The sequence below is a fragment of the Mirounga leonina genome, unplaced genomic scaffold (assembly GCF_011800145.1).
Source record: "Mirounga leonina isolate KUSES-001 unplaced genomic scaffold, KU_Mleo_1.0 Mir_166, whole genome shotgun sequence".
Lineage (NCBI taxonomy): Eukaryota > Metazoa > Chordata > Mammalia > Carnivora > Phocidae > Mirounga > Mirounga leonina.
In genome coordinates this window covers 31231058-31241666 of record NW_023270418.1, presented here as the reverse complement: position 1 = coordinate 31241666, position 10609 = coordinate 31231058, and the positions used below count along the sequence as shown (strand labels likewise).

General features: G+C 53.9%; 1 protein-coding gene across 1 annotated transcript; it reads right to left on the bottom strand.

Annotated features, from left to right (window-relative positions):
- Positions 1-4700: 4700 nt before the first annotated feature.
- Positions 4701-10609, bottom strand: CDC42EP2 (CDC42 effector protein 2). The gene is made up of 2 exons (XM_035013209.1): positions 10526-10609; positions 4701-6202 (listed from the first exon to the last, which is right to left on the bottom strand). The coding sequence occupies exon 2, from the start codon at positions 5863-5865 to the stop codon at positions 5233-5235; it is 633 nt and encodes a 210-aa protein (XP_034869100.1). The 5' UTR covers positions 5866-6202; positions 10526-10609; the 3' UTR covers positions 4701-5232.

Genomic DNA, 10609 nt, shown 5'->3' with positions numbered 1-10609 from the left:
GGTCATGATCCCAGGGTCCTGGGATCGAGCCCCGCATCGGGCTCCCTGCTCAGCGGGGAGCCTGCTTCTCCCTCTCCCTCTGCTGCTCCCACTGCTTGTGCTCTCTTGCTCTGTCAAATAAATAAATAAATAAAATCTTAATAAAAAAACAACCCACATCTGCAGGGGACAAGTACTTATTAAGAAGTGCCACAACAGAATTTTAAAAGAACAACATAGAACTTCTCAAACTGAATAATACGATAATCAAAATTAAGAACACAATGAGTCCTTTAAGCAGATTACTCATAGCTGAAGAGAGAACATAGAAACTAGAAGCTGGATAGGCAGAAATTGTCCTTATTACTGCATAGAAAGACAAAAGAACAGAAAATACAGAAGTAGAGCAGAAACATAGATATATAGAGAGATCTAACATACATTTAAAAAAAGATGTTTTTATGAAGTCAGCTCCATGCCCAGTGTGGAGCCCAACGAGAGCTTGAACTCACGACCCTTGAAAACAAGACCTGAGCTGAGACCAAAAGTCAGATGCTTAACTGAATGAACCAGCCAGGCTCCCCCTAATATACATTTAATTGGATGTCAGAGGGTAAGGAGAGAGAAAGGAGCAGAGGCAATGTTTAAAGAGAAAATGATAATTTTCCAATAATGCTAAAAGGGGTGTTTGTTTGTTTGTTTGTTAAAGATTTTATTTATTTATTTGACAGAGAGAGACACAGCGAGAGTAGGAACACAAGCAGGGGGAGTGGGAGAGGGAGAAGCAGGCCTCCTGCGGAGCAGGGAGCCCGACACGGGGCTCGATCCCAGGACCAGGGGATCATGACCTGAGCGGAAGGCATACGCTTAACGACTGAGCCACCCAGGAACCCCAAGAGGTGTTTGTTTTAAGATTTTATTCATTTGAGAAAGAAAGAGAGTGAGAGCACAAGCAGGGGGGAGGAGCAGAGAGAGAAGGCGAAGCAGACTCCCCGCTGACCAGGGAGCCCGTTGAGAGGCTCCATCCCAGGACTGTGGGACCATGACCGGAGCTGAAGGCAGACATGTAACCGACTGAAGCACCCAGGCATCCCTGAAAGATGTGAATCCATAGACTGAAGAAGCCAAATAAGACTGAATTGAGCTAAATAAAGACTTCATGGAAGTAAATGCTAGAGTATTTGGGATGAAGTGTTACAATGTCTGCAACTTATTTTCAAAAGGTCAGGATAATAATTTTTATGGGCAAAGAGATAAAGCAAATGAGGCAAATGGTAAAAAAGGGCAAATCTGAATGAAGGTATATGGATTTACATTGTACTTGTCTTTCAGTATTTCTGTAGGATTGAAATGTTTCAAAATAAAACCTTTGGGGAAAAAGTCAACTCTATACAGGGAGATCCACCGAGGACTCAGATTCTTTAAAAATAGAGGTATGGGACGATGTGGCCCTGGTAAAAAACCCTGAACCACCAAGATGCAGGCTGAAGGCAAAGGGAAGGGGCCCCTGGCTGGCCCAGTAAGTAGAGCGTGAAACTCTTTATCTCGGGGTCATGGGTTCAATCCCCAAGCTGGGGGTAGAGATCACATTAAAAAAATAAAATCCTTAAAAAAAAAAGGAAAAGAAAATCTTTGAAGGCAAGGGGAATATGAACTGGATAGTGAAGGAGGGGAAGTTATTCATACCAGCCACATTTTGTAGAAAAAGTCTGTCGCTTTTACATATATTTCTCTTCTTGCTGTGTCAAGTATATTCTTACATATTTTAATTCTCCCATTCTTCTCTCCTTCTTTCCACTCTTGCATATAGGGTGTACTGGTGGTAATTAACTTTACAGCATAGTTCATAGTTTGCAAAACATTGAGATGGGTTGGTAAAAAAAAAAAAAAAACTGCAGGAGGGAGGAATGAACATCTGAGAATCCTGGCCTTGCAAGTGGGTGTGATCATGAACAAGATTTTGAGTTGTCTCCCTTTGGAAGAAGAGTGAATACATTTTTGACAGAAAGAGGAGTAGATGCATTATACTAGGGAGGCTTATATTACCTCACGTTTATAGGAAGTAATGCATGGATGTTGGGCATCTCAAACAGTGGACGGTGGGGACACTGGGTGCCCAACAACTTCTTCTATTTTGGGGAATTCCTTCTTGTGGGTGGTGTTTGGAGGGCACGGCGCCTGAGCAGCATTATACAAGCTGAAGAGGAAAGATCCTTCTCTTCACCCATGGCTACTTTGGTGCAAGCAAGTATTCCTAGTTTAGTTAATCTGACGCTTCAGGTGCCCTGCCTAGTTCCCTTTTTCCAGCCTGACACAGTAGCCCCAAGTGGTTTTCCAGGGCCCTTGGGCGGGTGCCTGATGCAGGATGGGTGGGGAGCAGTTCCAACGGACCCAAGACAGGCATGGCTTCTGTGACCTCAGCTCAGGTCCAGGGTGAGGTGCAGCCTTCCAGCTGGGCAAAGCTCTAAGGAAGGTTTGCTTTTTTGTCTTGTCTTCCCTTTCCAAGGCATAAGGTACAAGCCTTTCAAGCACAGAGAGGGAGCCTGCAGGCAAGGAGCTGGGCTCTTCTGCTCCTTGCCCTTGGCCTTCACACTTTACCAGGGTCTGGGGTGGAACACGTGTTGGGGGAGAGGGTTGCAGTCGAGTATAGGCTTCAGGGTCTCACAGATCTGGGTAAAATCCCACTACTGATAGTGAAACCCCTAATCTCTAATAATGGCAAAATCTTCTGACTAAAAAGACAAAGTTTAGCGGGGATGTAACATGATGCAGCTTCTATGGAAAATAAGATGGTGGTTCCTCAAGAAATCAAATATAGAATGACATAGTATGATCCAGCAATTCCACTTGTGCGTATATACCCAGAAGAATGGAAAGCAAGGATTCAGGTATTTGTGCACTCATGTTCATAGCAGCATCGTTTACAGTAGCCCAGAGGTAGAAGCAACCGGGTGTCCATTGATGGATGTACGGATACACAAAATGTGGGATAGACAGACAATGACATATTATTCAGCCTTTAAAAGAAGGAAATTTCAACACATGGATGAACCTTGAAGATGTCAGGCTAAACGAAATAAGCCGATCACCAAAGGACAAATACTGTGTGACTCCAGTTACATCGGGTCCCAAGAGTAGTCACGTTCGTAGAGACAGGAAGTAGATGGTGGTTGCCAGGGGCTGGGGGAAGGGAGAGTGGGGAGTTAGTGTTTCATGGGTATGGAGTTTCACTTTGGGAAGATGAAGAAAGTTCTGAAATGGATGGTGGTGATGGTTGCAGAATAACATGAATGTATTTAATGCCACTAAATCATACACTTAAACATGGTTAAAATGGTCAGTCTCATATTGTATATATTTTAACACACACACGTAGCTCTGTGGCCAAGCAAAATGCCTCGGGGTCAAATTCAGCCCCCACTCTGAAATCTGACACAGGGAACGGAGGCAGGAGAGGCTGGGGGCGGGCTGGGAGTCTGGGATCCTCAGGGTCAGGAGGATGGAGAAGAACCAGCGGAGAATGGAAGAAGGGAACAACCGAGGCTTGAACCTGTCCCCAGCCACCCGCGTGGTCTGTACCAGTCGGACACAAGCCCCACCTTGGCACTCTCCCCTCCTCTGTCCCCACTGTCCCTGCCCCGTCCAGGCCTCCTCATCCTGCAATGGCTTCTTCCTCTCTGACCTTCAGTCCATCGTCCCTTGGCCCTGGTGGTGACCCTCCTAAAACCTGGATCTGACCACGTGTCTCTCCTGCTTAAAATCCTTCTGCAGCTCCCCATTGCCTCTGCTCAGCCTTGTAAGCAAAGCTGTTCCCAGCTGACTCCAACCTGTTTTCACAGTCCTGCCTCTCCCGATCTCCGAGTCCTTTGTGTCCATAGCCACTTTTGAGTACCTTCCATGTGGCAGTTCATAAACCTTGTCCCTATTTTTTCCCACAACCCTGCAAGGTAGGTAGTCGACCCATTTTAGAGATGGAGAAACTGAATCTCACACAGACTATGTCAGACCCAGAGATCTATGCTCTTTTCACCACTTGGCGGCTCCTCTGTCATTCACTCCGGTGCCTCAGTGTCTTTGCTTATGCACAAGCATATCTTAGCCTTCAGGTTTGGCTCAGAATCACATCTGACCATCTTAATGGGCCCTGACACCAGCTGCACCTCTGCCCCAGGCATTCTCGATCTTGTTTTCTTCATAGTTGTTCAACATGGTAGGAAATCCTCTTACTTGCTTACAAATTCAATATCCTTTTCCCACTAGAATCTAAGCTACAGGAGAGCAGGGATTGCGTCTGTCTGATATCCCCAGCACCTGGAATGCGCTTGAGTGCCCTGTAGATGCTCATTAAATAGTGCTGACAAGCACAGTCGGACACCTCCCGGCCCCAGGCCCGGCCCTCCCTCCTGTGTGCTCCCTTAGTCCTCTGAAGCTGGAGAAGCTGCTGGTCCCTTGCACTAGGGGTTATTCTTTCATTCTTGGGTCTCCCCCAATAGACCCCTGCAGTCTGGGCATGGCGCCTGGCTTACACCAGTGCTCAGCCACCTCCTGTAAACACCAATATCTCCAGTTGGCATTTGGTTGGTTCCTACTCCCAGATAGAAGATTTCAAAGGGCACGAAACTTTCTGGGAGTGGGGTCCCCCCGCCCCCAGGTCAGCCCAGTTTGCAGAGACCGGTCTGTCTTCCGGAGGGAACCTAGGTCAAGGGTGCGGGGAGCACAACCACCAGCAGCAGCAAGTTTTATTGCGACCAGAACCTCCTGGTCATGTGAGGGGGATGGGGCCGAGGGACATTCGGTCATCAATGCCATGTTCTCAGTCCAGGACACAGAGCCAAAGGTCTACCTGGCTGTGCTGTGCCTCCCCCCCGCCCCACCCCCAATCAGGGCATCCCACGGGGATGAGGCAGAAGGCAGGTGGAAAGAGGAGTCCATCTTGGCAAAGCCTTCATCCAAGGGATGTGAGGGAAGGAGGAGCAGTTGGTGGTGGGGGTCCAGGTGGCCCAAGATGCTCAGGGCACTTTGGGCTGACTTCTGCAGGTGTCCTTAGTGCGTTTTAGGGGAAAGCAATGAGGCACACTCTGCCCCTAGGGAGGGGCTGGGAAGGAGGGAAACAAAGGCTCAAAGAAAGAAATCACTGGCCAGCGACCACACAGTGGGACCTCGGGAATCCTGACTTCTAGGCCAGGGCTGCATCGCCCCTCTGCCTCCCAGCAATCGTTTGATCCTGAGCACCTGGCCTGGCCAGCCTTGCTCCTACGTGGGGATCTGCATGTGGCCCAGGTCCTGGTCCATGATCTGGAGGACGTCGTCCAGGATGGAAGGCCCCAGGTCCACGTGCAGGGAGAGCAGAGAGCTGGCATGGGACAGGAAGGGCTCCTCAGCCCCTGACTCGGGGGTCAGCCCGTTGTGGGCAGAGCCAGCCTCTGGAATTCTCCAAATGTCCACACTCCCTGCCTCCTTCGGGGAAGGCTGTGGGGTCTCCAGGTGCAGGCGAGGGGGTTTGGGTGGGGCCTGGGCTGTGGGCAGGGTGAGGGCCTGGGGCCCACCGATGACAGGGAGGGAGATGGCATTCTTGAGCAGAGGGGACGGCCCTTCGGGGAGCTCCCGCCCGCACAGAGTGGCGGTGCGGGTGAACTGGAAGGGCAGGTTGAAGGCGCCATCCTCCTCAGGTCCCTCGACCGCCGTCCCTGGCAGGAGGTGAAACTTGCCCTGCAGGAAGGAGATGTCGCCGAACATGTCGCTGCCCCCACCGCTGCCGATATGGATGGTGTGTCGGAAGTCCCCCAGCGGCGGGCTGATCATGTCCGACGACAGCAGGTCCCGCAGCTTCTCCTTCTTGCCCTTGCGGCTGCCGCGCTTCAGGTAGATGGGCACCTTGGTGGACATTGTGACCTCAGCGCCCAGGCCTGGCTGCCGGCGCTCGGGATGGTGCACCCGCGGGGACCGCGGCCTCCTGCTACCTCCTCTCGCCGCCCTGGCCAGAGACACCAAAACCTCGCCGAAGGGCGAAGACTGCCGTGTGGGGTGTGACCGACGTTGGCCCAAGGGACGAGAAAAAGAAAGAGTAATGATCAATGAAGTCAGAGGGCTGAGACAACGAAAATCGTTTTCTCCCGAAAGAGTTGAAAATACTCTGGAAAATTAGCAGCCGCAAGGTGGAGGTCTTGCAGGGAGCAACGCTCTCCGGTCTTGTCCTCGCGAGTGTCTCCCGGGGGCTGAGGAGCTGCAATACCAAAGGTATAAGTGAGGGACAGAAGGACACAAGGCAGAGGCATCCGCGCCATTCTGGGGGGCCCTGCGTCGGCCCCGGGAGCCCAGGTGGGGCCACTCTCCCATGGAAACCATGTTGGAAGAAGGGCCTGTTCGCTTACAGACTCACTGCCCCTTGGGACCTGGATAACTAGCGCCGAGCCCCCCTCCTGACCAGTGGGGAAGCTGAGGCCCGCGAACCTGGGTGACGGGCCCGGAGTCATATCCCAAGTCCTGGCTCTGGTCTCCTGCCCTGGGTCTCCGGCTTTGCTCTTCGCTGTTGTCTGGGTGCTCAGCCCCTACTGCACATCAACTGTGCCCCAAGATGTAACAAGTGTCAAGATTGTTGGGGGGGGCGGTCTCACAGACTTGTCTCAATCCCCTAGTTGACCAAGGAGAGAGATCCCATAACCTCTGTCTCGCCCACCTGTCTGTGCCAGGCCTGGACACGCGGCAGGTGTTCAGCCAACAGGGCCGAATGTAGACACCTTCTGATCGGCCCAATCTCGTCCCACCTGGAAGTGGGGTCACGTCGGAGTTCCCCCTTTTTCCTCCGGGTTAGCGGTTCCTAGCTCCCAGACCGAGTCTGACATAGTTACTGTCCCTCCACCCCTCCCAGCACCTGAGGGTTAGATGGAGTGGAGGGTACAAATATTCTGGGGGGCTCTGCTCTGTGCCTGGCATTTTGCTGAGTTCCTTGCAAACACATCTCATTTAATCATTGCAACCACCCTCCTCTCATCCTCATTTAAACATTGCAGTCAGAACACATTTTGGAGGGATTTGCACAAGGCACTGCCGAAGGAGAGAAGCAAAATGCAAAAGCGTAGTCTGGAAGATTCCATTTCTGGGGCACCTGGGTGGCTCAGTCGGTTAAGCGTCTGACTCTTGGTTTGGCTCAGGTCACTATCTCAGGGTCGTGAGATCGAGCTCTGCGTTGAGCTCCACGCTCAGCGGTGAGTCTGAGATTCTCTCCCTCTACCTCTGCCCCACTCGAGAGCTCTCTCTCTCTCAAATAAATAAAATCTTAAAAAAAAATTCCATTTCTGACAGCAGTGACCAACTCCCCTCCCCTCTGCCCCTTCCCCATATATGCATGCATGTATGTGTACCTACAGACACAGGTCCGCATAGATATAATCGTACATAAAAAGAGAGAAGAATCTGGAAGGCCAGCACTGGGTTGTCATATGGGCTATGTAGACTGGGGTGGGGGTCAGGGAAGGGGTGTGGGGTGGGGGTCAGGGAAGGGGTGTGGGGTCAGTGACATGGAAAGGTGTCCTCGAAAAAAATTACCTATAATATTTGGTACTGTTACTATAAAATGATATATGTAACTGTGAAAAGGATGGTTGCCAAAATGTTGGTGATGGTTCTCTCAAGATAGCAGATTTCAGATGACTTTGCCTTTCTTCTTCATACTTTTATAAGCTCAAAATCTTAATAATAAGCATGTGTTACTTAGGTGCACATATTACTTATGTAATCAGAAAAAATAAAGCTATTTTTAATGTGGAAAAAATAAGTGCACTCTGGCGGGGTGTCATACTGGTTTAACAGAAAAAGGAAGCGATGCAGGCCCTCCTTGGTGTTCCCACGGTGGGGGACTCGCCTCAAACGGGGCTACGAGAGAGCCCAGATGTAGAATCTGAGCACAAAAGGCAAAGAAAAGAAATGTGTCCAAGGTCATCCAGAGGGTAACCAGATGAGCACCCCTCCCCCACTGCCCCCTCCCTGAGCCGCCAGGGGCTGAGCAGGTAGGAAATTGGCCAGGAGGGGCGGAGCCAGCCACAGCTGGGAGCCCTGGTGGGTCCTAGGCCCCATTCTCCATCCTGGGCAGGGTGAGGAGAGAATGAGGGGCTGGCAGGAGGGAGCAGGAAGAAGGAAGGGGGATGCAGGAGAGGCAGAGTCCCAACTCCCAGCCCAGGCCCTCACTCAGGAAACCTCACCCAGGACCGGACACCCCAGGTCAGTCACACATAGCCACAGAGACCGGACATCTTGCCCCTCCCTGAGCACCTGCAGTTTAACAGGAAACAAAGGAATGACTCTCCAGTGGCGGGATTCCAGCTAAGCCTGGAAGGAGCTGTGCGCAGGGTGGGGGAGGCAGTGGGCACTGCGAGGTCCTGGGATCCCATCCCTCACTCACAGAACAGACCTTTACCTGTGACCACCATGCCAGACCTGGGGGCATGCCAACACACATCCTACCTGTCTCCTTGGTAGGCAAGCAGTCCTGGGGCAGCTTTTCCTTCCTTTCCACTCATGAAGAGTGGGTCAGACTGGTGGGATTTGTCATCCCCCGCCCCATCACACAGGGCGCCAAGACAGCCTGAGTGTTTCCACAACAAACTGGGCGTCCCTGACAGCTGTCTCACTCTGAGCCAGATGTACCCACCCAGTTCCAGATGTGGGGAGAACTGGGGCTGGGGGGAAGGGTTGGGCCAGCATCAGCCACCCAGGGGAGAGCTGGGAATTGCACTCATCAAGCCCCAAGCATTCAGATTTGGCAAGCATGAGACCCCAGGCTCCAGCTGCCCTTGCACGGTTCCCATTTTAAAGCTCCCAGGCAGAGCACGGTGGGCGTCACCACCGCCTTTTACAGAGGCAAAAGCTGAACCTCAGAGACCTTAATGTTGCTGAGGTCGCCCGCTGGGAAGAGGAAAAGTGGGCCCCAGTACCCAGCCAGGTTCCTGTGGCTCTGATGCAGTGGGCCACCCAACCTCTGAAAACTGGGGAGCGGGAAGAAACAGGCTCCCAGCTAGGCTGGGGCCACTCGGTCCCCAGGCCTCCTCCATTTAAGTCCAGTTGGCTGCCCCTCTCCCCCAACTTGCAAGGATCCAGAGATATGAGAATGAGCTCTCCATCAGGACAAGGCTATGGGGGGCCTGAGGGTGGCTTCCCCCAGAAGTGGGAGGAGCAGATGGGAGCTTGCCCTGGACAGGAGCCCTGGGCCTCCTTCAGAGAGAAATACTTCCGGGAGGCACAGCCCCTTCTGTCGCTAGGAGTACTAGGCCACTCCCCACCAACGGTGTTCAAAGAGCCACCCCCTGACCTTGAAATCAGGAGCCGTACCTTGAATCCATCTCCATCTGGGACTCACTGTGAACTTGGGCAAGACACCTCTCCTTTCTGGCCCTTACCTTCCCCATCCATAAAATGGGCTGACAAAGCCGTCACCAGAGGGCTACTGGAAGACCCTACTGCCACAGCGCAAATGAGAGATGTACGACAGACAGGGTTAGGGGGTCCCTGTCAGCCCTGTCATTCACTTAGTGGCCACTACAGCAAATAGCTGTAGGGGCTTCCTCAAGCATTTTGGTTATCGGGGACACTGCTCCGAACAAGACCAAAAACGAAAGCCTCCAGCCTCCAACCGACCGCCCTCTCCCGCCGGCCCTGGAGGCAGCCTGCGCAGAGTCCCGCTCGCCGGCGGCGGGGAGTCTCCCGGGGTCCCTGTGCGGGGCGGCGCACGCTCGATGACCGCTAGGTGGCGCGCGCGCGCGCTCTGTCGCCCCGCATCTCCGAGGAGTCCCGGCGCGCATCGCAGTCTGGAGCGCGCTTCGGACTCCGTCCAGGCAGGGGCCCCCCAAGGAGTGGCACGTTCGCGTATCAGATGCGGATCGTCTGAGGGGTCTTCTTCTTTTGGGGTGCTCTGGCCTCACAACCAGACAGTAGGGGGGAAAAGGGACGATCGGGGATCTTGCCAGGGTCTCCAAGCTTTGGGAGGATCCTCCCCCGTGCTTTCCGGCCTGGGCGATGTCCGAGTGTCCGCTGGGCGCAGGGCCAGAGCTCGGACGAGCAGGCCCCCACCCCTGGCTCCCGCGGGTCCGGTTCCTCAGCCCCAGCTCGGGTTCCGGCGCCGACCCCTCCCCGCCCTCTGTCGGAGCGCCCAGGCTGGATCCGTTTCAGGACACTCGAGGCCGCGGCTAAAGATAGGAGGACACCTCACCATCGACTAAAAATACGACCCCCAGCTCGGGCGGGGACGCTGGGCGGCGGGAGGGCGCTCCCGCGTCCCGGGTGTGGGCGGAGGCGAGGGCTCAGGGTGAAGGGCGGAACCACAAGTTCGGGTTCGGGATGCGGGGCGCCTCGCAGGCGGAGGGGGCGCGGGCGTGGCCGCCTGGATCGAGGCGCGGGCGGGAAACACCATGGAGCCCGAAGCTCCCGGGAAAGGAAATGCGCGGGGGTGACACAGGGGCCGGGGCGCAAGCCGGGCCGGGGCGCCACGGGGATGGGCCTCTCAGGGGGCCCCCGGGAGTCGCGGACTCGCTGCAGAGTCCCGGCCCGAACTCACCTTGAGGCGCGCAGGCGGCGGACCCGCGGGTTGCGAAAGCTCGGGAGCTGGACGCGCGGCTCTGGGACGCGATCCCGGCTCTGA

Excerpts from the sequence above, each read along its gene's own strand:
- CDC42EP2 (XM_035013209.1), bottom strand. The coding sequence starts at position 5,865 with ATGTCCACCAAGGTGCCCATCTACCTGAAGCGCGGCAGCCGCAAGGGC.